Source organism: Littorina saxatilis, linkage group LG9, assembly GCF_037325665.1.
Source record: "Littorina saxatilis isolate snail1 linkage group LG9, US_GU_Lsax_2.0, whole genome shotgun sequence".
Classification (NCBI taxonomy): domain Eukaryota; kingdom Metazoa; phylum Mollusca; class Gastropoda; order Littorinimorpha; family Littorinidae; genus Littorina; species Littorina saxatilis.
In genome coordinates, this window is record NC_090253.1 from 13,327,261 (window position 1) to 13,354,909 (window position 27,649).

The 27,649-nt window shown below is 41.3% G+C and overlaps 1 protein-coding gene and 1 non-coding gene across 3 annotated transcripts; one reads left to right on the forward strand and one right to left on the reverse strand.

The window, feature by feature from the left end:
- Positions 1 to 39: 39 nt before the first annotated feature.
- On the forward strand, positions 40 to 16,319 carry LOC138975321 (coiled-coil domain-containing protein 157-like). 2 transcript variants are annotated; one of them, XM_070347973.1, is made up of 12 exons: positions 40 to 142; positions 1,704 to 1,991; positions 3,762 to 3,933; positions 4,246 to 4,556; positions 6,079 to 6,325; positions 6,756 to 6,912; positions 8,049 to 8,239; positions 9,030 to 9,206; positions 10,147 to 10,315; positions 10,929 to 11,086; positions 11,796 to 12,156; positions 13,705 to 16,319. In XM_070347973.1, the coding sequence occupies exons 2-12, from the start codon at positions 1,744 to 1,746 to the stop codon at positions 13,866 to 13,868; spliced, it is 2,355 nt and encodes a 784-aa protein (XP_070204074.1). In that variant the 5' UTR covers positions 40 to 142; positions 1,704 to 1,743; the 3' UTR covers positions 13,869 to 16,319. The 2 variants fall into 2 exon arrangements, with proteins under 2 accessions (XP_070204074.1, XP_070204075.1); XM_070347974.1 differs by having other exon boundaries at positions 11,799 to 12,156.
- A 2,495-nt stretch (positions 16,320 to 18,814) lies between these two features.
- On the reverse strand, positions 18,815 to 18,888 carry Trnai-gau (transfer RNA isoleucine (anticodon GAU)). Its single transcript has one exon. It is a non-coding gene; the product is annotated as a tRNA-Ile (tRNA).
- Positions 18,889 to 27,649: the final 8,761 nt, after the last annotated feature.

Below are 27,649 nucleotides of genomic sequence, written 5' to 3' on the forward strand. Positions count from 1 at the left end.
TGAAAGTACTTTCCCCTACCGGAAGTTTAAAAAGCGTCTGGTAGCAACATGGCGGTGGCATTCCAACGCTGTTCAAAAGTGATTTCGTTTGTGTTATTACTATGTATTTTATGAGCATTTCACGCACTTAAACTCGGAACAGGTAAGTTGTGAGCTTTCCAAATGGAATATTCTGAACAAGATGTGTATTTAATTGAGAAATGACATACATTGATTATGATGTATAGGTTCCCTCGACCCAGCGGTTCCCCTACTAGGACCATAGTTCAAACAGTGTTATCATATCTATGTTTTGAAATACATTAACATCGTAAAGATATTTACGGCATTGGCAGAAAAGGAGGTAATCTTGAACTTTAGCGTGTTAAATTAGCTCAGAATCCAGTGACATTCTTTACTTATTTTTGATACAAGTCATCCGCTCAACCCTGGAGTACAGCTGTCTCGTCTGGGATCCGTACAAACAAGGCGATATAGACAGCCTGGAAAATGTACAGAAACGAGCAGCCAGATTCATTACCCAAAACTACAGGGACCGAAACCCAGGATGTGTCTCAGAGATGCTCAGCAGACTACAGCTTCCCCCACTCCAGGAACGCCGGAAACAACAGAGACTCACATTTCTGTTCAAAGTGGTCAGAGGGCTGGTCCCCGCAGTACCCCCTGAGAAATTCATCCAGCAACAAAAATCAAAAAGACAAGTGAAACAACGAGTGAACAAAGACTTTACATCATCAGCCACAGTCACAAATATCACAAGAAACAACAGCCAGTGCTTTACTGTGGAGTGTACTAAAACACCAGTGTACAAGTACTCTTTTTTCACAAGAACAGTTATTGACTGGAACAACCTTGATGACAACACGATCCAGTCGTCAACGGTCAACGAATTCAGAGGAAAACTGCCAACCGCTGACTAAAACACCAAGTGCTCTCCCCAAATTCCGCCAACGTATATTCCCAAGCTTGGGACCTGTTGGCGTAACTTATCAAGATCAAGATCAAGTCCATGTAAGCAAGCCAAACAAAATTTTGTCGTGAAATTAATTGACGGATTGAGCTCCGAACTTAAGCATAATTAATTAATTTGGTTGTTCAATCGACGAAAATCGCGTACGTTGTCAACCATGGGCCATCATTTACACGAAAGAGTTGTCTCTCTTGTTCGCTCATACGGATCATTCCTTCTTTGACCCATGTAAACGAAATGCATTCGTACAGTTCATCGGAGTTCATTCCGTAACTTCAAAGGGATCTAAAATGACTTGTTATGATTACAAGTGCAGGTTCTACAAATTTTAATTATGAGCTATGAATTTAACACGCTAAAGTTCGAGATTACCTAAAAGGATTTGCGGCAGATTTGAGAAGCTGAATTCTCCTGTAAGAAGATGATAATAGATATATATATATACTTCATTTTTCAGGGAAACTCATTTTCCTGTTAGTGTTAGTTGCTGATCTAAATTAAATGTATTACCAGATTTACTTCTGTTTTATATATTCTACCACGTAAAGAGATTTTGTACAGAATAACATGTTAACAAGTCCAAGGTCATAGAACTTGCCAATGGTGCTTGCGGGTTATATATACTTGTCAAAACATCTGCCCTAGAGCTGCCATAAAAGTGTGCTTACATCTTGAAAGTCTTTAGCAAGTGAAGCATGTCCGTAAAGCTACATTTGTAAATTTGTTTTTTCAGAAGTAATAGTGACAGGGTGGAAACAAGACAAACTGTCAAAATGGCAGAAATCTTGGGGAGCAAGCTTTGCATGGAGAGCCTTCAAACAGACGTGCAGGATGTTCAGTGGACCATAAATGATATCTCTTCTCGCATCGGTCCATTAGACATTCCGTCATGGAAATTTCCAGATAAAAAGTCGTGGGAACTAGACATGGAGCAACTGCTGGAGATGTACAGCTTCTCTGAGGATGAGCAAGAGGAGAATCAGGTTGCACACATTGCTCTTTACGAACTGCTGATTGACAGGTGATTTTTCTTGTTTAAATTTTGAAACTAATGTAACCATATTTAAAGCACAAAAGACTTGAATTACATTTGGAGGTGTGTGTGTGTGCTAATTTAATGGCACTATAACAATAAAGTTTGCTTTGCTAAACACAAAGGTTCTTCTGAGCATACCAGGAGAAAACCCACAGGGGTCTCACAACCATTAGTGGTTGAGGTAGAAATAGTTCTGTGCTCAAGGAAGATAAACTCTGCAGAGCGGCCGCTGTGATAGATTAAGGGGGAGTAATTTGTCACATTGTAACGCTAATATCAAACATAATTGTTATCTGTACTCAATTAATGCATTTTTGTAAAATCAAATTTATGTCACTCAGGCCAAAAATTTTACTTTTCAAGGTTAATATCTTTGGCTCACGTATGTGTATCCTATGTGTTCATATCAATCAATCAATCAATGAGGCTTATATCGCGCATATTCCGTGGGTACAGTTCTAGGCGCTCTGCAGTGATGCCGTGTGAGATGAAATTTTATACGGCCAGTAGATTGCAGCCATTTCGGCGCATATTTACCTTTCGCGGCCTATTATTCCAAGTCACACGGGTATAGGTAGACAATTATTAACTGTGCCTAAGCAATTTTGCCAGGAAAGACCCTTTTGTCAATCGTGGGATCTTTAACGTGCACACCCAATGTAGTGTACACGGGGGGAGGGTTCGGACACCGAAGAGAGTCTGCACACAAAGTTGACTCTGAAATAAATTTCCGCCGAACCTGGGATCGAACTCACGCTGACAGCGGCCAACTGAATACAAATCCAGCGCGCTACCAACTGAGCTATATCCCCGCCCCATACACTTTTTTTAGTTACTCCATCCCGCAGTGGGGCACTGCGGTTATGAAATTAAAGGCCCCTCCTGTTTTTGGAACCGCAGGAGCTTTCTAGTTTGCTGTTAGGTAGATTTTTGGTTCCTCTTTCCTGTCATGCTCTCTTTTTCTTCATGAATTCTTTTCCTTTTTCTGCCTTCTTGCTCATTCACCTGTATTGTTTCCAAAAATCTCTTCTCTTGCCGCTTGTCTCGCGATTCATGTATAGTTTAATCTGTTAGTGTTCTGATGTAAGTCCAGCAGTAGATAGGTTAAGCCTATTTTAACACACTGGAAACTGGTAATCTTCCAGTAGGTATTAATTTAGTTTTACTAAAGCCTGCTGGGACACAAGTAGTGGGTTAGTGCATTTGTAAACAGGAATCGCTTGACAAGTGGCCCCCTTCATCCCCCCCTTCCTCGTCCTGATATGGCTCTGCGTAGTCGGCTGGACGTTAAGCAACAAATAAACAAACAAACAAACAATAGTTACTCCACAATGCCTTTTCATCCTTTCTTTCTGTTCTGTATCTTTCTTCCTTTTTTCCCCAGATGAAAGGATCATAATTGTATTGAGCTATAACTTATGAGGCATGGTTTCTGTTCATCCCCAGCTGCATCATATTATAAGTATTTTAACAGTTGCCCTACATTTTTGGATGCACTCATCACTGACTGGGAATTGATGAAACATTTTAATTATTACAGATTTTATTTATATTGTAAGAGTACATACTGACAGCTTAATAGAAAATACTGAGTATTTAGAATTAGATCAGACATATATTATTATTATAGACTAAGAACAACACGAAGAGGAAGAAGATGGTGAGTCACACTCATTTAAAATGTGCATTCTGTTCACCCCCATTCAACTTTTCAAGCAAATAGTTTTTACTGAACATTTTGTTTTAATGTGACAGGCTAGTATTGCTGGTTCAAGGAACAGCAGTTTACCTGAACCAGGTTCAACAGCTGGGAAGAACTGGGGGTGATGCTCCCATTCCTCCCTCTTCGTCTGTTGGCTTAGCTGTCAAGCATTTCTGGTCTCAGCTTACAAATCTGCAGTCACTCATGCAACAGCTCTACTCTCAGGTATGTGGGTACAGGGGGGGTGTGATCCACTGGAAGTTTGTTCATATTTTTGTATGAGAAATGTGTGTGTGTGTGTGTGTGTGTGTGTGTGTGTGTGTGTGTGTGTGTGTGTGTGTGTGTGTGTGTGTGTGTGTGTGTGTGTGTGTGTGTGTGTGTGTGTGTGTGTGTGTACATTTGTTTGAATCTCAACCTTTGCTACGCATATGGCCTTGTGTTTAGCATATATGTATAGTGTATCTGTGTCTTGATTTGGTAACATGTTAGTGTCATGCTGAAATTGTGCACAATTGACATTAACTTTTCTTTTTACAGAATAAAACCAACGCAAGAAAAATAACTGAGCTTGAGAAGACACTAAAGAAAGCGTCATCAGAGAACAGCTTGAACTCAACCTCAACTTTAAACTCGAACAGACCTGCAGACACTCCTGACACAAATTTTGCTGACTCCCCTCCCAAAGAAATATCTTGTGATGAAAGCAACAAGTCTGCGCAGACAGTGGAAACTGCCTTCGTGCCATGTGAAGCCTGTGATGTCGTTCAGAAAAAGATGCGAGAAGCTGGAGATCTTCTTGTTGACGTTTGTCAGAAGCAAGCCCTACCTTCTTCTCTCAGGAAATACAGGTTTGTGGATGTAGTCTTAGTGAAGGAGATTGATGATGCCTGTAAATTACCGGGAAGATGATAATGTTGCTGAATACATGAATATGCTTGAGAATTTGTTATCAGCAAGTTTGCCAACTTGCCTGTTTCACTCAAAGGCTTTTTCAATATTTTGTCTTTGAAGAAGTTTGTGTGTTTGCGTGTGTGTGTGTGTGTAAACCTGCTAAGACTTATAGGTAATGTTTCAGCAAATTTATCCGAGGGTATGGGTGAGGTAACCTTTTACGTTTTAACTATTTTCACGATCCACATAATGCAACACAAAAGTATGTTTGGTGTTCTAAATTTTATTCACTAAAATTACAAAATGAAAAGAGATCTTCGGTTTACTTCCAAAATGCAAAAATGTTTATCTTCAAACCAAAATCAAAAGCTACACAACCAGAGTTCAAAACAGATTAACAAACTCAATGAAAAATCCAAATGGTTTTGATCAACAAAGATCAAAAACGTTACCCCTGAAACAAAACAATAACAACATAAGTGAATTTCAAAACAACAACAAGAATCAAAGATTACTAATTTCAATTTCATTTAGAACACCTTTTTTGTCAACACAACACAACAAAACAAACAACCATAAAACTATAAAAACAATTTCTCACCTGAGTTGGGAATACAACATTTGGAAATCACGAGCATGAAAATCTGGCTCCCTGATGAAAATGTCTGGTACTTCAAGAGGAAGTAGAATCAATTATCAGTTGCCAATGAAAAAGTACTTATGAAACCAAAAATTAATTAAATGATAATTATAACTTTTGACTACTTAAATATAAAACTGCTAAGCCTAAAAATCATTAAGATAAGCAAATAACATATACATAGTTCAAATAAGCTTGTATCACTAATTCCTTTATAAATTTACAACAACAAAAACATTCCCAGGAATTAAAAAAATGACCCAGGCTTTCTGATGATTAGAGGGAAGTAATCATGATATTCCATTTGTCAAGAACAAGCACAGTTCCTTCCCTTACACTAGATAGACAATTTTTAGTTTGGACAAATCAGTAACCAAAAGTACTTTGTAAAATGGGAAAGAATGAATACTTTCACAGGTTTACATGTGTTTGTCTGGGTGTGAGTTGGGGGAGGGGAGGTGTCACTGTGTGTGTTGGTTTGCATCATGAGAAATCTTACAAAATATGTCAACTTTGTAAAGAAAATAACTGTAAATTAGATGTGCACTTTCGATCGATCTCTTCCTACCTTTTCACAGAATAATTAACTCAGACATTGTTCTGCTATAGTCATAGTCCGTGTGATGTATTGATCAACTAAGTGAGTTTATTCAAGTACTGAGCTACTGTAATAGTTAAGAACCTCATTGTACTTATGAGAACATTTGGAATCTAAATGAACGACTTAGATGTGTTGTCAGATAGTGTCGTTATCTTGTTAAAAGAAGTGTCATCCTTACAAAATCAATTTCCCGCCAGAGGTTGTGTTTTGAGTACTCACTTGCTCATACATTTTTCAGGCCGCAGGTTTCCCATGTCAACTGGTTAACGTACAACGATGTTTCAAGATGGATGTCAGAGCAGAACAAAGACGTACAGCGACTGTGCAAGTACATTGAGCAGATGGCTGCCGAGATTGCCCCCCTCAAGGCTGAAGTGTCGGCGTTTGAAAAGGAAACCAAAAAAGCAGAGGCTAAAGCCAAGCAGTGCGAGAAAGAAATGAATCTTGAAAAAGAAACACAAATGGCTGTGCAGAAACAGTATGAGGTAAATTATATGCACCTCTTGTTGGTTTAGCGTTATGGTTGTTGATGCTGTAGCTGTGAACCTTACAGACTGTACAAATGTTACAATATTTTCATCCAGCAGAGTGCACAGTTAATTTAATCTGTGATTGTTGTAGCCGTGTTGTGCATTGATATTCTTTAAAAGTATTACTCCTATAGTACCCACTTAGAAGCCGTTCGACTTGTCTGAGAAAATGATGAAAACTGAGTCAAAGCACCCAATAATTATAATGTTATAAACTTATTGTAGAAAGGGGAAACATGCAGAACAAATTGTCAGCCTGCAGGTACATATGTATGACAAAATGTCAACTTTATTTTCCCATATTTTCAGATCTCGACTAGTAAGATACCAGAAATTACCTGAGAGCACAATCTCTGTTCAATTTGCTTTTTGTGTGTGTTTGAAGGTTAAGGTTCAAGAAAAAGAGAAGCAGCATGAGCTGATCTTGGCTGACCTTCACCGCCAGAAAGAAGAGTTGCTACGGAAACACACTACTTTGGCCACAGAGCTAGATCAACGCAAGGTGCAGACTACAGAGCTGGAGTCAGAGTTACAACAATGGCGTAGGTCTACCTTCTGGACTTCTTAATAAGAACAAGAATGTAATTTGCCATATGCAGTCGATCCCTGAGGGACCAACAAGTGGTCGTTTTAGACAGGTGGTCACAAAGGAACGGTAAATTAAATAGAGACAAAAAGGTTGTCGGTATAATAATAATGATAATATAATGAGCATTTATATAGCGCAACATCATAACTTTACAATTATGCTCTTTGCGCTTGACACATTTAAAATTAAAACACAGTTATACAAGCATTTACATCTACATTCATAGTCAGCAACGCTTAATTAAAAGCATACACCATCAAACATACATTACAAAAGATTCTTCCACTAACTAGGTAATAAAAACATGAATAAAATAGGTAGTGAAAACAAGGAATGGTTGCTATGGGTGGGTGATCATTATTGGAATTAAACTGAAACCTGTATTTAACGTTTGTAAATTGGGCGCTGATCTGTTGCGTAACAGTCGTGAAATGTTTTTGTTTACCTCAAGAACTGATTTTCTTGTTTTTTTCCTTTAAATTGTTAGTAAACTTGCCTCTATTTTGAGACTCCCTCTCTTGTAATGCCTTATTATTCAAAACGTTTTTGTTTTTTTCTTGGTTTTGGAAGGTTAGCAGTCTATCTGATAGGATTTCTTCCCAATTTTTCAGATCAATTAGTGGGGGCGGGGATGTAGCTCAGTCGGTAGCGCGCTGGATTTGTATCCAGTTGGCCGCTGTCAGCGTGAGTTCGTCCCCACGTTCGGCGAGATTTATTTCTCAGAGTCAACTTTGTGTGCAGACTCTCCTCGGTGTCCGAACACCCCCGTGTGTACACGCAAGCACAAGACCAAGTGCGCACGAAAAAGATCCTGTAATCCATGTCCGAGTTGGGTGGGTTATAGAAACACGAAAATACCCAGCATGCTTCCTCCGAAAACGGCGTATGGCTGCCTAAATGGCGGGGTAAAAAACGGTCATACACGTAAAATTCCACTCGTGCAAAAAACACGAGTGTACGTGGGAGTTTCAGCCCACGAACACAGAAGAAGAAGAAGAAGATCAATTAGTTAAAAAAAATAAGAAACACACCAGGTACTACATATTATTTTCACAGAGAAATGTAGCTCATACATACTTTCCCTCACAGAAAGCAAAGGCCAGCAGCTGCAGAAAGACCTAGAAGAGAAGACGGCAACAGCGACGAAACTGGAGGGGGCGGACAGAGAGGTGGTCAGCCTCAAACAGGAGCTGAAAGAAACCAAGTCCAAGCTGGACGCCACCAGCAAAACTCTGGCCAAGGAGCAAGGGAAGAACAAGAGCGCTGCACAGCACAAGCAGGTGAGGTTAGGGCCCGCAACTCTACAGTGAAACCGGCCTTTTAGGATATCCAATAAAACTATGAGAAAACAAGAGGCGAAGCCTTCAAGGCTCACGTAAGAAATCGACAAACAGTAACACAAACTCAATCACTCCGTCACACATACACACATACACACACACACACACAGTAAGCATAGGTGACACTGTGCAAGAAAGCGAGACACTAGATCTAGATCTGTCTGTCTGCATGTAGCCTACTTACAGGGACACGACTGCCAACTAGTCTCGGCCCGCTCAAAATAACAATGACCGAGACTTTCAGTAATTCCTTCGCGTGACGTCTAACCCTCTTACGTCATAATGTGACGTCTTCAAATGACGAAATGTTAAAGTTTCTACCACAGACATACACACGCACAAACACACACACACACACACACGCACAAACGCACAGACAGACAAAGTTACGATCGCATAGGCTACACTTACGTGAGCCAATGAGGTTTTTAAAACGAGGGAGTCTTAAAATGGGGGTACATTTACAGGGATCGTGAATTGAAAGTAAGAGAAAGCAGGCTCTATAAAGGGAGTAAGTCTTAACTTGAGGGGTTGAAGGGGGGGGGGGGGGGGGTGCTGGGTTTTTCATAGGTCCCTTGTTATTTATTTAGAGTGGTAAATGCATTGTCATCTGCCTTAAAAGGCAAAATGTGTGCAGAAGGACAAATTATGTCGAATATACGAAAGTAAAATCCCCAAAAAACTGAAAACCCCCAAAAGTCATCAATGCTTTTTTCTAACCTTTCTGTAGCAAGTACAAGCGAAACAGGAATCCATGTCTGAGCGTGTCCAAGAGCTGGGTCAGGAGAATGAAGACCTTCGAGACCAGGTCAACGACCTTGAGGAGGAGAAGCAGGAGTTGCAGGATACACTGCAGGAGACCAAGCAGCTTACAAAACAGTTGGAGAAGGAGAAAAAAGAACAAGAGGTGCATTCTTTTGTTTGAGAAATATAGAAAAATGTCATTCCAGAAACATTGCCCAATATCTAAATGTGTGCAGCAATGAGTGGAAAGTCATATTTTAATGTAAATGGTTGAGTCTTGTTACTCTCACACCATAAAAGTGTGTCGCTGAGAAACTGATGAGTACTGATGTGGCACAATGATAGGCAGGTGTTGAACTCTCCTTTTTTTACCCTAAGCAAAGAGATTGTCTCTGTGTGTTTGTTGCCTTGTTTTGTTTAGAGTAAATGCAGAATCCTGAAGCAAGAAATGTAAAGTTTATTGAACTTTTCTCATTAAAGACAAACAAATCTATTCTCCAAACCTACCTGTCGGTCTTGAAAGTGGACAGACAAGAAACATAACAGACAAATATAGGATATAGGGCGGGGATATAGCTCAGTCGGTAGCGCGCTGGATTTGTATTCAGTTGGCCGCTGTCAGCGTGAGTTCGATCCCAGGTTCGGCGGAAATTTATTTCAGAGTCAAATTTGTGTGCAGACTCTCTTCGGTGTCCGAACTCCCCCCCGTGTACACTACATTGGGTGTGCACGTTAAAGATCCCACGATTGACAAAAGGGTCTTTCCTGGCAAAAATTGCTTAGGCACAGTTAATAATTGTCTACCTATACCCGTGTGATTTGGAATAATAGGCCGTGAAAGGTAAATATGCGCCGAAATGGCTGCAATTACTGGCCGTATAAAATTTCATCTCACACGGCATCACTGCAGAGCGCCTAGAACTGTACCCACGGAATATGCGCGATATAAGCCTCATTGATTGAAATAATAATGACAGGTGATCACCTATCTTCACATGTTGCTGCTTGAAAGTTGTGTGTTTGTGCGCGTGTCCTTTTAATTTTTTATAGAGTGCATTTTATACTTGGTTCTGAAAATAAATACAGTGTCTGTCTTCACCCAGATCATCATGAGAAACATGAAGGAGGAGAAGAACGGGCTGGAGAAGAGGATCGAAGAGACGGAGGCGGAGATCAAAGAAATGGAGAAGATGCTGATGGAGGCTAAGGAGAGAGAGAGGCTTATCATCGAATACCCCGACCTCAACGGCCCGGTCAATCCTGATCTGCAAGGTGAGGCCTGTATGATTATTAATTGGTGATTAATTAAGGGGCCAGGACTGGGGTGCACGAAGCAAAACCAGGTGCAAACAATCCGTGGGGTCTGGTTAGTTGAAATCGAAACAACAAATCTCCTTTTCAACCAATCCGATTCCGCAGCTGCGTACCACCCATTTGGGTGGCACCCAGTTTCGCTTCGCTAACCTCAGTCCAGGCGTTCTCCTCAATATTGAGTAATGCTAACTGACTGGTGCACTATACTCTACATGTTGGGCAAGCAATTTCTCCTCAAAGTAGTTTTTCTGTGAAGTTTATTTATTTCTGGAAAATCCTGCAGGCATGCAAAACAACTGAAAGTGTCCATATATTGCAAGTGGCCTGTCATGACAGGTATGTGTTGGAAGAGATGAGACAAAGGAGGTGTCCTCTCATCAGAGAGGGCTCACATCGCAGGTACCCCTGTATATGTGACATGACACTGGACAAGGAAAGCATCTAGTCAGCATCACTGGCTCAGTGCTCATACCTGTTTTTCTTTTCCAGGTACAGGTAACATAGTACCGGACATGGAAACTATTTGATCAGCATCACTGGCTCAGTGCTCATACCTGTTTTTCTTTTCCAGGTACAGGTAACATAGTACTTGACATGGAACACCAGGTCCAGGCCAACTCGCTACGGATGCAGGTCCTGGAGGAACAGAACGACAGTCTGCAACGCTCCATCTCCAAAGTACGCTCCCTTGGGCAGGGAGGTGTTGCCGCCATGCATCAACCACCAAAGGTTTGGAAATGTCATATGTATGCTCATGAAGTAATTCTTTCGCATTTTTGCCTATGACGTAAATCTCTCTCTCTCTCTATATATATATATATTTCCATGCATGTTCTACTACAATGTAACCTTTTTAAGAAATCCAACATCTGAGAAAATCAAGTTGTAAAGAGGAGGGCATACATTTACAGAGGTAATAAAATGAACAGAAATTCTACAAGAAAGCAAGGTTTTATAAAGGGGAAAATCTTGAATTGGAGAGGGGGGCAGATCCTAACAGGGAGCTTTCACTATTCATATGTGTTTGCTATTCGCTGACAGCTACCACTTATTTGATAATTCCTTCTTTTATGGAAGTAGTCTTTGTGATGTATTGTATGATGTTGACATTGTGTAGCATTGCACTATCATTATGCTGCAGTGTGTAAGTTACATTCTGTATTTCCCTTCATCGTAGCTTCAGCTGTTATGAACAGTTGACGCCACCCAACCTCCCTCCTCCCCCATCCTTCAATTTTTTAGACCCAGGCATTACCCTGTTGGGACCCTGCTTTGTCAGATTGTCTGCCCATTGTGACTGTAATGTTATCTCCCCCTCTTTAGAGACCTAATGATCTCACATTTTTGTAGGTTTTAGGGGCGTTGTACTTTTTTCTTTATGCTATATTTTATATAATTCCATTGTTATTGTCTTATATCAAATGGTTTTGTCCTCTAGCAGAATATCGCCCCAGTGCCTCTTTGGAAAGCGAACGCCGCAGACATCCTGAATTACCGAGAACCGCCGCCATACCAACCACCCACCTCCGCACCGGCTATGCACTTTCAAAAACCCTACACACCCTCACACAACCAAGCCTCCAAACAAACCCTGCCTCCAGTCCAAAGACCAAGCTCCACTGCACCAACAGAATTTTTCACAGTGGGGAAAGCTGTGAGTGAAAACCCCAGCGAGCAGAAAAGACCGCAGTCAGGGAAAAGTGGCAAGGGCGGTCGAAGTGTCGGCTTCGTGCCTGTGAATGCTACCAGTATCGGAGCCTACAAACAGATCAAGAAAGCGTCTGCTGGTAGCGTCCAAGGTCAGTGGTAGAAAATTTGATAGAGGTCTAAAAGGGTTTTTAGGAGTGAGTTTGCAAGGGTTGTTTGTAGTGAATTTCAGTATGCGTCAAAAACATAACAACATGCCCATATGCTCTTACATATGGATTTGTATACATACATACACGCACAGATGTGAATCCCCGGGCCCCCTCACACATGCACCCGCACACACACACACACACACACCCACACACATGCACCCGCACACACTCCTTTGTCAGATTATCAGTTTTGTAAAATCACAGTTTTTGAGGGTCATCAGTGATTTGTCATTTAAAATTAAATAGCAGTGGTATTGTTGGATACGTTAATTTAAATGCATTGTAATGATTTGAAACAATTTTGATGCACGTATTTCATGGGAATTAATTCTCTAAGTAGTTTTGGATTGCTTCCCTTTGAGTGGTGTGTAAAGCCGGTCCTGAATTGAGACCAAAGTCGTCTTTACAGTTAAAGGTCCTTGTCTACATTTTTATACCGAAATCGCCATTTGACCATTAAAATGCAGAGTCTATTATCAAACAATTATCAACAATACACCCCCTTTCGATCAGGAAAGACGAAGCCAGTGTAGCCATTTGAAAATTCATTGTAGTATTCCAGCGTATAGTACTCATAGTAGGATATCCTTATTTGGAAAATGCCAAGCGCAAAACTCCTCTCAAATCCCGTGCATTTCGTGCGTTTAAAAAAAAGCGTGGACAGCGCTCCAGTGTCAAACTGTTGCTGCACTTGTTTGGGCGTGGCTATAAGCATAGTGACATGAATTTGATTGGTCAGTATTTTTAGGCAAAGCACATGTTCTCAGCAAACAGAAACCAAATATTGGAAGCGTGAGTCACGCTACCCAAAAATAAAATCTTTTTTTACATATATTTTTTTTTCTATAACTTTTTTCCCCATGGTTCATTTATCATCTGACATAACTTTTTAGCGAAATCTAACCATAAGATTATTGAAAAAAAGCAAAAATGTGGATGACCACCTTTAAGGACAGGCTGAAGAGTTGCTCACCCATGAAAATACAGGGGCAAACAAACCCAGGTCACAGTGAAGTCAAGCGATCAACAGTCACCCCGGTGAAAAATGGCTCCAATCTGTATTTTCTGCACTGTCCACTCAATACAGTGTTCTAGATGGTCGAACGTGTAGCAAAGACCTGTACGTGTACGTGTAAATATTGCCTCACCCGTGACTTTTTTTCCAATGTTCCAAATGCATACGTTGTTTTGCTCCCACCAAGACTGCAGATCTTGGCAAACGCGTGACGTAAAAACTAGATTTGATGACGTTACCGGTACATGTTCCCGTACATGTCCTGAAAAGTGCTACATCTAGATCTTGCTAATATTGTTCCCTTTTCATTCGAAAGTATGCATTGCCAAGCTGTTTATTCAATGCCTGCACAGATCACCGACCTTGTGTGTAGGTCAAACATTAATTAGTGAGTGGCGTTCCTACACACATGGTCATCATATCCAAACGTCGTCAATGCTCAACCTGGAATGAAAATGTGTTTGTTGCAGGTAGGCGTCCAGCAAGCGGTCAGTCTGCGACAGAGTCCAATTCTCAGCATGGAGGAGGAGGTTACAATGACCACACAACACCCATGTTTGTGTGTGAAAACTGTGATAAGATGTACACTAAAGCCAGGGATTTGGAGATACACAGATCTTACTGTACAGCCTGAGACAATCCCATTATTCCAATACTACCACAGTGAGAGACAGCTTGTGTCATGCAAGCACCTGAGATGGGATAAAACCGCATGGGAAAATGCAACCCATGAAATAGTCTGTTTAGCATTACCCAATATTGACGGACTGTGTGATGATATCTTCTGCTATGGTCTGTTGAGACAGTACATTTTCATATATATTTGTTTGTTTTTAAATTTAGGTGTTTTTGGCTCACGTAAGTGTAGCCTATGCGATCGTAACTTTGTCTGTCTGTGCGTTTGTGCGTGTGTGTGTGCGTGTGTGTGTGTGTTTGTGCGTGTGTATGTCTGTGGTAGAAACTTTAACATTTCCGAGTCTATGTGTGAGTGGTTATCCAAGACTATGGATAAAGCTCGCATAAGATTACGTCACGGTCAAAAGTGTTTGACGTCAATTAATGCATCATGACGGCATGCCTCCCTGTAGTCTTTCTCTCTCGCGTGGTGTGTGTGGTCTCGGTCATTGTTATTTTGAGCGGGCCGAGACTATTTGGCAGTCGTGTCCCTGTAAGTAGGCTACATGCAGACAGACAGATCTAGATCTAGTGTCTCTCTTTCTTGCACAGTGTCACCTAAGCTTACTGTGTGTGTTGGTGTGTATGTGTGACGGAGTGATTGAGTTTGTGTTACTGTTTGTCTATTTCTTACGTGAGCCTTGAAGGCTTCGCCTCTTGTTGTTTTTGAAGTGGGGAAGCAATAAAGAGGTCGTCGATATCAAAACTGATATCGACGGAAATGTCGTCGATATCACTTTTGCACTGAGCTCAGTTTTGCCCAATTGACCAATGGAAATCCACGTAACATATGAAATAGCAATATAGAAATATGTCTAGCTACCATCCAGCTTGTTATGTCAAGGCTTGGTGCTACTCTTGAAGAGTATGCGCGCGTTGATATAAATTGAATATTATTTTGTGGCAGAAAAATACAGTTATCTTGGTAGCAACTTTGTGAAATACCTTGATTTCACCCATCTGACCCTGTACTTGGGTCCCACCCACTTGGGCACTTTCTCACCCTTGGTGTTGGACTGTGCTTTTGGCTTACCTGAATGTACATGTGAATCAAACTGCTTACTCTTTTGGGCCGTCATTACTCTGTAAATGTATTGGCTTTCCTAGGAAAGATGTACAGTCAGTGTCAAGAGCACTAACATTTTATGACTGGCACGGTTGGCCTAGTGGTAAGGCGTCCGCCCCGTGATCGGGAGGTCGTGGGTTCGAACCCCGGCCGGGTCATACCTAAGACTTTAAAATTGGCAATCTAGTGGCTGCTCCGCCTGGCGTCTGGCATTATGGGGTTAGTGCTGGGACTGGTTGGTCCGGTGTCAGAATAATGTGACTGGGTGAGACATGAAGCCTGTGCTGCGACTTCTGTCTTGTGTGTGGCGCACGTTATATGTCAAAGCAGCACCGCCCTGATATGGCCCTTCGTGGTCATTTGGGCGTTAAGCAAACAAACAAACAAACAAACTAACATTTTATAAGATTTTTTTGTCTGCTTGAGAAAGGAATGCAAGCAAAAACAGATAGAGGTATGTTACTTTGTTGTCTCCAATGACTACGCAAACTGTGTTACCAATCAAGTCAACTTGATGAGCAAACATGTACTTACAAAAAAAGGGATGCATATGTACCAGGAAACTATGGGTGTGTCTCATCGAAATCTGACTGTTGTTGGTGAACAGTATGAGATTGCATCTACCCTTTTTCCTCCTTCCCTCAGATCTGATCAAATAGTGCATGTGTGTGTGTATATGGTTTAAGCTTGTTTTATTCATTTTCTTTGATACACATTTCAAACAATAACAACATTAAGAACGTTAACAAGCAGACTGCTTATGATAATCAATACACATTCCGATAACAAAACATGGCGAACAAGTGATAACTTCAACACTTATCTTTCATAATATTTCATTATATTTTATACAAATGAAGTGAAGAGAGAGAGAGTGTGTGTGTATATGTGTGTGTGTGTGTGTGAGCGTGCATGCATGTGCATGTGTGTGTGCAAATGTAGATTTTAAAGGTGCTGATCGATGTTGTAATGGCTTACCAGATTTGCTGGAATTGTCTTTAAAATTTGCTTTTCTTCCATGATTTTATTAATTGCCTTAAAATGTTGAAATACAAAAGCATAGTTTATGCAATTAAACCCCCCTTTTTAAGCGAACCCCCCCCCCCCCCCCCTTGTCCTGTGATTGAAGACCTCTATTCTCAGATTTTCTGTACATAGCCTCTTTAAAAAAAAATCTATTTTAAGACCTGATTTTTTCAGATTTTTTTGAGTTTTTAAAAGCTGGGTTTCACTGTAGTGAGATGGAAGTGTTATTCTAAAAAAAATCTCTGTTGTGGGTTTTTAATTTGACTGAAACAAATTATTTTACAATAAATGCTGCATGTATATTACAGCTGAGAGAGAGATTAATATACTTGTCATATTTTATTCCATGTATTGCTCTGTGTAGATTTACTTTTGTCTAGATAACTCCATTCACTAATTGCTTATTTTATCTTGTCCTCTCTTTTCTTTCTTCTTCAGTGGTCATCAGAAAAAAAACCAGCAACACTAACAATTACACAACAGATCGGTTTTGACTTGCGTCTCCATCAGCGAGAAACACTAAAATAAAAAGAACTGTAGACAGAGAGAAAAAAATTAAGAAAACAAGCACAAAAGAATCTAACATAACCTGCCTGTATTTTTCTGTCAAAAGCAGACCAATGGTGACTGCTCCTGAGAGCGAGAAATAAAAAGACCAAACAATACTGTACTCGGGTGTTAATGAAGACGATACAAATCACAATGTTCAACATGAACCAAAACAAACCTTACTCCTCTGTCACAGTGTTCAACATTTTGACCCTTGGGTCTTTCTCGAGGAACACAAAAAATTAAAGCACAAAACAAAGCAGGTGATTGAACAAGAAGCTAGAACAGAAAGAAGACCTATATATGTCAGGATTCATGAACCAAAACAAACCTTACTCCTCTGTCACAATGTTCAACATTTTGAGCCTTGGGTCTTTCTCGAGGAACACAAAAAATTAAAGCACAAAACAAAGCAGGTGATTGAAGAAGAAGCTAGAACAGAAAGAAGACCTATATATGTCAGGATTCATGAACCAAAACAAACCTTACTCCTCTGTCACAATGTTCAACATTTTGACCCTTGGGTCTTTCTCGAGGAACACAAAAAATTAAAGCACAAAACAAAGCGGGTGAAAGAACAAGAAGCTAGAACAGAAAGAAGACCTATATATGTCAGGATTCATGAACCAAAACAAACCTTACTCCTCTGTCACAATGTTCAACATTTTGACCCTTGGGTCTTTCTCGAGGAACACAAAAAATTAAAGCACAAAACAAAGCAGGTGATTGAAGAAGAAGCTAGAACAGAAAGAAGACCTATATATGTCAGGATTCATGAACCAAAACAAACCTTACTCCTCTGTCACAATGTTCAACATTTTGAGCCTTGGGTCTTTCTCGAGGAACACAAAAAATTAAAGCACAAAACAAAGCAGGTGATTGAAGAAGAAGCTAGAACAGAAAGAAGAACTACATATGTCAGGGTTCATGAATCAAAACAAACCTTACTCCTCTGTCCGTTTGTTTTGGTTTGTGTATGTTGTTCTTCTGTCTGTTCTATCGTCTGTCCTCTTCTTTTATCCGCTTTGTTTTATGTTCCTGAACCCCCCCCCCCCTCCCCCTTTGTCCTGTGATTGAAGACCTCTATTCTCAGATTTTCTGTACATAGCCTCTTTTAAAAAAAAAATCTATTTTAAGACCTGATTTTTTCAGAATTTTTTGAGTTTTTAAAAGCTGGGTTTGACTGTAGTGAGATGGAAGTGTTATTCTAAAAAAAATCTCTGTTGTGCTTCATTAACACGTGAGTACAGTCAGGGTTGTGATCGCTATATTTGTTTTATTCTTCTGCGCTTGTTCTCTTCTTTTTCTTTCTCTGTAGGTCATGTGCATACAAAAAAACTTTTGAGAGGAACAGTGTTTCACAGGAACTTAATTGTGGTTTTTTGTTTGCAAGGGAGTGGGTGACTGAGTATGAATATAAGTGAGAAAGAGAGAGAGAGAGAGAGAGAGAGAGAGGGAGGGAGGGACAGTTCATCGATTGAAATCTTAGACCTATATAGTGTAAAAAAATAAAATAAAAATACTGAAAGAAAGAGGGGTGGGGATGTAGCTCAGTCGGTAGCGCGCTGGATTTGTATCCAGTTGGCCGCTGTCAGCGTGAGTTCGTCCCCACGTTCGGCGAGAGATTTATTTCTCAGAGTCAACTTTGTGTGCAGACTCTCCTCGGTGTCCGAACACCCCCGTGTGTACACGCAAGCACAAGACCAAGTGTGCACGAAAAAGATCCTGTAATCCATGTCAGAGTTCGGTGGGTTATAGAAACACGAAAACACCCAGGATGCTTCCTCCGAAAACGGCGTATGGCTGCCTAAATGGCGGGGTAAAAAACGGTCATACACGTAAAATTCCACTTGTGCAAAAAACACAAGTGTACATGGGAGTTTCAGCCCACGAACGCAGAAGAAGAAGAAGAACTGAAAGAAAGGAAAGTAAGCGCTGTAAATGCATACGGCATGAGTAAACAGATACATAATATGCAGATGTAGCATATAGATGCAGATACATTCAGATACATCTCTGCAAATAATATCTGTACAGATAATCAAACATGATTGATAATCATGCATGTCAATGAATCAACTTAAACTCCATCTCATCACATGATATGGGCATTCTTCCATTTGGAAGAAAACCCTCACAGAATATTTCATGAAACTTATGTTGTGATGTCAATAAAAAAATATTTTTAAAAATGGATACAAGTGGCAAGTACTTTTGGAACATACAAACAAAAAACCACAATAACTAAAGGCAAAAAACTCATGTGGCCCACATGGGGGTCGAACCCACGACCTCCGCGTTATCAGCACGGCGCTCTAACCAACTGAGCTAATGGGCCGCACATGAGAGAGGAAAAACTATGTTGCATTATATACTCAAACACAAAGTAAGCAGCCCCGGGAGATATTGTTTCGTACAATCTCGGTGTATGTTCTTAGTATAAGGTGCTATAAACAGTATCTGACGACAAGTACCCCGATATTTTGTAAACAAGGGGAAAAAAGAGCAGATTGATCGTTTCACATTCTATCTCAGGAGTACGGACATTACCGAAGCTTCGCCGGAATAAGCCGAGCGAAAGGGAAGGAACTCTTGTTAGATTCGTGGGTCCGACACCGAAATTGTTCGAACCAGACTGCAGAAGATGTCTGTAGGCCAACAATCACTGTTTGAATGGGCGCTTATTCAAAACGACACGTATTCAACGTGACGTTTTAAGTGGACACTGCCTGGACGCGATACTTGTTTATTCACACACATGTACAAACGAACGACAAAACGAAAGTAAAAACCTTGTGACTTGGATGTTGTCATCGCTTTCAGACATACAAATACGCACGTGAAAGACTTTAAAAATCATTCCCAGTACCGCGGGCACACACAAACACACACATACACACACTGACACACACACACACCGTCCACACACACACACAACCCGTATGGGACCCCACAACATGTGACAGACGCACCAATCCACCGAACCAGAAGTCTATTATACTAGAAGTAATTAACTACTATTACCAGCAGTCGACACGCGGTGATACATATGCCCTTTGACCTTTCCTTGGGGATATCCTGTACTAAAAATAGAATACGGGATTGTGGAAAAGCTGTTCAAGGGCACTTACGCACTATATTTGATTTTCAATTTTCGACTCAAAATCGAGTCTTTGGAATAAATCAAAAAGAACAAGTCGCGTAAGGCGAAAATACAACATTTAGTCAAGTAGCTGTCGAACTCACAGAATGAAACTGAACGCAATGCAATTGACAAGAAGAGCGGGGTAGTAGTTGCGCTCAGAAGGATAGCACGCTTTTCTGTACCTCTCTTCGTTTTAACTTTCTGAGCGTGTTTTCAATCCAAACATATCATATCTATATGTTTTTGGAATCAAAAACCAACAAGGAATAAGATGAAAGTGTTTTTAAATTGATTTCGAAAATTTAATTTTGATAATAATTTTTATATTTTTAATTTTCAGAGCTTGTTTTTAATCCAAATATAACATATTTATATGTTTTTGGAATCAGAAAATGATGGAAAATAAGATGAACGTAAATTTGGATCGTTTTATAAAAAAAATTTTTTTTTTACAATTTTCAGATTTTTAATGACCAAAGTCATTAATTAATTTTTAAGCCACCAAGCTGAAATGCAATACCGAAGTCCGGGCTTCGTCGGAGATTACTTGACCAAAATTTCAACCAATTTGGTTGAAAAATGAGAGCGTGACAGTGCCGCCTCAACTTTCACGAAAAGCCGGATATGACGTCATCAAAGACATTTATCAAAACAATGAAAAAAACGTCTGAGGATATCATACCCAGGAACTCTCATGTCAAATTTCATAAAGATCGGTCCAGTAGTTTAGTCTGAATCGCTCTACACACACACACAGACAGACAGACAGACAGACAGACAGACAGACAGACACACATACACCACGACCCTCGTCTCGATTCCCCCCTCAATGTTAAAACATTTAGTCAAAACTTGACTAAATGTAAAAAGAATAATATACAAGCATATAGAGTTAAAAAAAGAAGAACAAAACGTTGAAAAATCTTTTGGGGACTCGTACTCGAGACCGCCGGCTTCGGAGGCAAACGCCTTACCACATGTACACCGCCACAACGTTTACAACTTTTAGGCGTGAAAACTAAGACTTGTACTGCGGCCCACATAACTGCCACGTGCACGCGCCGGGTTTTCGAATTGAGCATTATTTTGTTGTCTCGTCATTTTTCCTGTTCGTATTTGTGTTTTGTACATCGCGGTGCCCGGTATAGGGCAATCAGTTTTCACCAAAGCCGATGTTAAAAAAAATGATTGGGTAATTATGGGGATGATGATATTGTTCTGCTGGAAGAACTCAATAATTTTGCAACTTTTTATTATTTCGATTCATTTCATTATCCAAAACGTTTGGAATGAAACAAACGAATAAAATACAAAAATTACGAGCTATTCAGACAAAAATAAAAATAAAATTGCCGTCGAAGCGGATCAAACCCAGGACCACAAAAGTAAGGACTAGTCGAGCGCGTTACCAACCTAGCTATTCTGTCGAACTGCTGGCGAGGGAGATTTTAACTTGAAATATTACACTTGAGTTCTCGAGCATGGCGACGACTGACTCGAGTTTCTGAGTCTCTCCGTTCGTATTTGTGTACTGTTCTCTATATCTCACTGTTCGGGGCTAGTTCAGTTCATAACTGACCCTACTCTCCCTGTCACTTTGTATAAGTTTGGAAAGCAATATCAAGTAGCGATAATTGCAAGCGTGACCGACATTATCATTGATACGAAATGCATTGACCAATCGCCCTGACGTCATTGCATGAAACTACCCAAAATCCTCTATTCTCGATGACATACTAAGGAGTTAGTTCGGGAGAATGGGACGATCTATGGGCGGTTTATAAAGGGAAGCAAGCTGTTAAAAACGGGCGTCGATAGAGCCAATAAACAGAGTTATCTACTTGTAGTATTTCATTCACTTGTCAGTGACCGAACCCATTCGTTCTTCGAGAGAAGTTTAGCGGGAAAACCTTTTCAGCGACTCAGTGAAACTATGTGCTAAAGCGGGCAAAGTGTAGCAGACGACACGGCGGATGGACTGATTTATCATGACTCACAGCCATATAGTTTGACCATTTCTGGAATCTACAAATACATATAGTTAACTATGTTGTGTTTGTGTTAGAATGTTTAATCAAACACCATACAGAAGAAAGTTATTGGACATTGATACTCCGAGTTTGTCATAACAAGAACACTACTACCCCCCCGGCCCCCCCCCCCCCCCCCCCTTTCAAGTGTTCTTCCGTTCGCTTTTTACATTTAGTCAAGTTTTGACTAAATGTTTTAACATAGAGGGGGAATCGAGACGAGGGTCGTGGTGTATGTGTGTGTGTGTCACGTGTCTGTGTGTGTCTGACGGTGTGTGTGTGTGTGCGTAGAGCGATTCAGAGTTAACTACTGGGGGGGGGGGGGGGGGGGGAGGTAGCGCTAAAACATGATAAGAATGGTTTTCAAGTCAAATTTAAGTTTAACAAAATGTCAAATTAGATAATGTATCACACGTGTTCCATTAAAGTCCAACAGACAAATTTCACTGTAGGCATGATAACAAGACCCAGCAACTGTGAAGTTCCAAGGGTTGTACAACACATCTAGTCTAGGCATCATCCCCTCCCCTTCCAAACAAACAAAAAAGTTTTAAAAAAAATTACAATAGAAAAAAAAAGAAATCTAAACGAAGATACACTTTATTGATAGAAGTATCAGTTCAAGCAGTGGTTTGGTACTCAAAGAAGTAGTTATGTCCCTTTTAATGATAGAAGTATCAGTTCAAGCAGTGGTTTGGTACTCAAAGAAGTAGTTATGTCCCTTTTTGGAAATGGAGATTTGCGCAGTTTCAGCGGCTTGAGCAACGGGCGAAACAATGTGTTGTGAATGGAATTCCAAATGGACTTGTCAACATAATCATGCTATAAAGGGTGCTTTGTGTGTGCTTTGTGTGTGTGTGTGTGTGTGTGTGTGTGTGTGTGTCAGTGCGTGCATGATCAGCCTGTGTGTGTGTGTGTCAGTGTGTGTGTGTGTGCGTGCACATGTGCGTGTATGTGTGTGTGTGTGTGTGTCACGTGTGAGTGTGTGTCAGTGTGTGTGTGTGTGTGTGTGACGAGCCCCCCCCCCCCCCGACCCCCCCACCCCAACAAACCCCCACGACTGATTTGATACTGTCCTCTAAGTTTTTAAGACCCGGTACTTTTTCAGATTGACTTTTCTTAGCCTCTGTACATTTTCTCCCTTTTACGACTTGATTCGGGGGGGAGGGGGGGGAGGGTTGTATATCATCCTGGCAGATAAATAGATTAATGTCGAGTCTTTCTTGACCATCCCTGGTCCCGAATCAGAATGATTGAGTGAAAATGTATGCCGGTTTGAATGATTTTCAAATTCGCCTACAGCGCATTTCCAGCACCACTTGGTCAAAAGCATATGTATAGTCAGCTATAAAGAAAAAGACAAACAACTACATAACAAAAGTTCGAAAACCTGCAAGGCAAGTACAATATGTTATCGATTTTAAGCCATCCAAGTATAACGATCTAAATAGTACGTCTTCCGATATGAAATACCATGGCACCACCCTGTTTATCGAACATTAGATCAAAGGCGATGGGAATCGCGGGGCGGAGGGGTGCGGGGGGTGGTGGGCTAAATGGCCGACCCGAAATGGGTTCATCAACTGTAGGTGGGCTTCCCGGTAGAGTCACCGTTTCATTTCCTGGTAACAAAATCCTAGATTGATTTTCAATATCAGTTGGCATTGAAAATGAACACAGATACGGATACTATGCAGGGGCGGACGAGGGGGGGGGGGGGCACAGGGGGCACGTGCCCCCCCCCCCAAAAAAAAAAGAAAAAAAAAAAAGAAGAAAAAAAAAAGATTTTTCTATGCTGATTCTATGACCATTTCTAAGTTCAAATGGCACCAGATGGCACCATTTTGCTTCTTTGGGCAAATTTTTTTCCGGGGGGGCATGCCCCCGGACCCCCCTAGCAAATTCCGGCGCTTCGCGCCCATCACATTCACTTTCGATTCAAAGTGCCCCCCCCCCCCCCCCCTTACAAAGCAACTGATCCGCCCCTGCTATGGGGAATTCGGATCGAGCATAGTGGGGGTAAACCCAAGGGGCAAAATCCATACATATACACCCTCCCTCAGTCTCACGCTTCGCGGATTGCTCGAAACTGAGGGTCACATGCGTCTTACGAACCACCATGAAACACGTGGTGTTCATGCACCGGTCGGTGTAACCTCCCCCTTTTCGCATGGGGGGCACCTCCTTGCAAAGTCTCTCAGTTTCTTGTCGTCTGCCCTATGACGAAGCAGACAGCCATTGAAACCCATTCCGCTGGCAACAGCTTTTAAAAGTCGGTTGGACAAAAGAAACTAACGTTACTTTTTGTTGAGCTTTGAAATCCGAGACCGGAGCTTCTCTGCAAAGCCGTTATATGTTTTGGTGTGGAAACTGTTTACGATCTCTTCGACTTAGGTTACCCAGACTACAAAAATGTTGCGGTGGGCATTCCTTGTATTGTTCTGTGGTTACAAAAAAAACCGCTTGTAAGTTACACTTGAAATTACAGGTGGCTGATGTTGAAAAACAACTTAGCCACTCAGTAAAACGACATGAAAACATTTGTCAGTCATTTTATTTGTATTTCTTAGATAGTGTTCCTTTAATGAAATGCCTTTACGAAAAATTATTCCTTTCAAAAAATGGTGATGGTCCGCATACTAAAAAGCGGTTTTTTATCGAAAAAAACAAGCCTCTGAACATGAGTACTGGAAAACAGACACAAGAAATTCCTCCGAGGTAGGAAAAACACCCCCGTCAAAGGGAAATAACCTTCTCAGTTGGTGGCAGTGACTGAGTGAGAATGGTTATTTCCCTTTGACCATTCAGATGTCCCTCTATAAGTCCTTGTAGAATCTTAATCCACCAATAACTTGACTCCCTAACCGTGTGTTTGACTGGTCCCAATTTTTGTAAGGACCGTCTCAGGAATGTATAGAACCTGTTCACCAAGTTTGGTGACGATCGGTCCGTTCATTCTTGAGATCTATATGCGAACACAAACAAACAAACAAACAAACAAACACATCGAGCGAAACCTATACACACCCCTATACCGGGGGTGTAAAAAACAAGTACCAAGGTACCTCAATGATCATTTTTGCAAGCGAGCACACGAAGGAACGTTAGATCGAGATACAAAGATTTTTTTCAAAAGCACAATCCTTCCCGTGCATATAATTCGGCTCACCATCTCAGATCCGGTCAGGCTTTTACACATGTTGATAGGGCCATCCTTCCACTAATGGCTTTTTAAGAAAGCAAATCATTCTAAAATCCCAATCTGCAAAGGAAAAAAGTCAGGATGTTGATATTTGTTTTTTTGACGGGCGCTGTGGCGGGGTGGTAAGACGTCGGCCTCTTAATCGGAAGGCGAGTCGTGAGTTTGAATCCCGGCCGGGACCGCCTGGTGGTTCCGATCTCCCGGGTCAACTTATGTCAAGTTCAGACCTGCTTGTGGCTTATCCCCCTTCGTGTGCACAAGCAAGCACAAGACCAAGTGCGCCCGGAAAAGATCCTGTAATCCAAGTCAGAGTTCGGTGGGTTATAGAAACACGAAAATACCCAGCATGCTTCCTCCGAAAGCGGCATATGGCTGCCTAAATGGCGGGGTAAAAACGGTCATACACGTACAAATCCACTCGTGCAAAAACACGAGTGTACGCGGGAGTTTCAGCCCACGAACGCAGAAGAAGAAGAAGAAGAAGAAGAAGAAGAAGGTTTTGGGTCATTGGAAGCGGAGGGATGGCCTTATGATGTGAAAAGCCTGGCTGTTCTTAGATAGTGAGTAGAACTATTTTCACGGGAAGGAATGTGCCTTTAAACCCACGAATGTATTGTAGCCACTTATTCCGTGATCTTCCCCTGCTGACAACACACACACACACACACTCACACACACACACACACACACACACATATGAACGCGCACACATACCGCGTACGCACGCTCAACATAAACACACACAAACACACACACATACACAAGCACGCACGCACGCACACGCACACGCACACATACACACACACACACACACACACTAACACTAACACACATACACACACACACACACACACACACACAAACATGCACATTCACACAAGGATGTCTACATAGGGTGAGAGAGTTCATGTGATACTTATATTGTATAAAGAAATACAAACGATCCTTTGTCTCTCTCTTTTTTCTTGCTTGTAGACAAAAACAGAAGAGAGGAAGGGTGGTGGTTTTATGGACTGATGGCAAAACTCGAGCAGCAACAGCAAGACAACAATAGCAGCAACAACAACAGTAGCTGCAGCAGTAGTCACAACAACAAATAACAAGAAATTCCTCCGAGGTAGGAAAAACACCCCCGTTGGTCAAAGGGAAATAACCATTCTCACTGCCACCAACTGAGAAGGTTATTTCCCTTTGACCATTAATATGTGCTTCTATAAGTCCTTGTAGAATCTTAATCCACCAATAACTCCCTAACCGTGTGTTTGACTGGTCCCAATTTTTGTAAGGACCGTCTCAGGAATGTATAGAACCTGTTCACCAAGTTTGGTGACGATCGGTCCGTTCATTCTTGAGATCTATATGCGAACACAAACACACACCCAAACAAACAAACAAACACATCGAGTGAATCCTATACACACCCCTATACCGGGGGTGTAAAAACATAACAACTTCAGTCACTGCATGGCGACAATGCAAATCCAGAGAGATAGTAATCCCTTGTAATAATGTTGTATGTCTGTCTGTCCGTGTGGGCAACTGTGTCTCTCAGTGTATAAGAATACTCGTGTCTGCTCTCTGTCTAAATGTCTGTCTGCTTGCTCTGCAAGTACTCGTGTGTCATTCATCGACAAGCAGACACCCCGATGTAACTTGTTTTTTTTTAAGCAAGAGGAAAACGCTACAAAATGCGTCTGATTTGCTTAAACATTAAGCGCTGACTCAGAATAATAATGGTGCCGTACCACGCTGATTTTTATCGCACCCACTGCAGCGAAATTGTCTGCTTTCTCGACGGACTTCACGGGTATTAATCTTTCTTCCTTTTGGGAACGATGCACTATTACCCCAGTGCTTTATCGGGTGAGAGAAAAGTAAATGCGTTGCACAACTGCTTATTGTTAAAGTGAAATTGTCTGCAAAATCTCCAGGTTTGCAAAAAATAAGGTCTAGACTGAGAGGCAGGCCAGGGTAGTGGGACCTGTGTCATGGGAAGACACTGAACATTTTGATTTTCTAAAAAGGCACAGTCCTTCGATCTCCTGCAAGCGACTAAGTTCACCGTTTAACTCATTGTCGGCTCCCAGGTACGGATATATCCGTACCCACTCATATGGCTCTATCTGACCAGGTACGGATATATCCGTACCCACTCATATGGCTCTATCTGATCAGGTACGGATATATCCGTACCCACTCATATGGCTCTATCTGACCAGGTACGGATATATCCGCTCAGACTATTAGCGGCTTCAGTCGCTTCCTGTAACGTCCACTGATATAACGCCTGCATTCCAGCGTGTTGATATACACGGTTACTACACAGTTACTACAATTCTGAGTGACCTGCTGCAGCACAGCTGGTCTCGGCTAAAAAAAAAAAACTTAGTCAACATAGGTGGGGAAGAAAGTGTTAAGATCGTTCAGGTCAGGCTTTTACATGAAATAAAACCATCTCTCCACATGTACACGTGTGACAGGGAGACTACCGTCGCCATTCACAGCAGACTCTGCAGAGTTGTTCGCCTTAGAAGTTGCGAGCTATTTATAGCTCGCAAGGCAACACCTGTGGATTGTAGAGTTCTGTTTGTGATGGGGTCTGGCGGCTTTTGTCTCACAGCAACGAGAGAGCAGACAAAGCCGGTAAAGAAGCTGCCCAAGGCATAGGCGCCTCCGAGGTAGACCTGCCATTGTCTGCTTCTGATATCAGTAGCCTTACAGA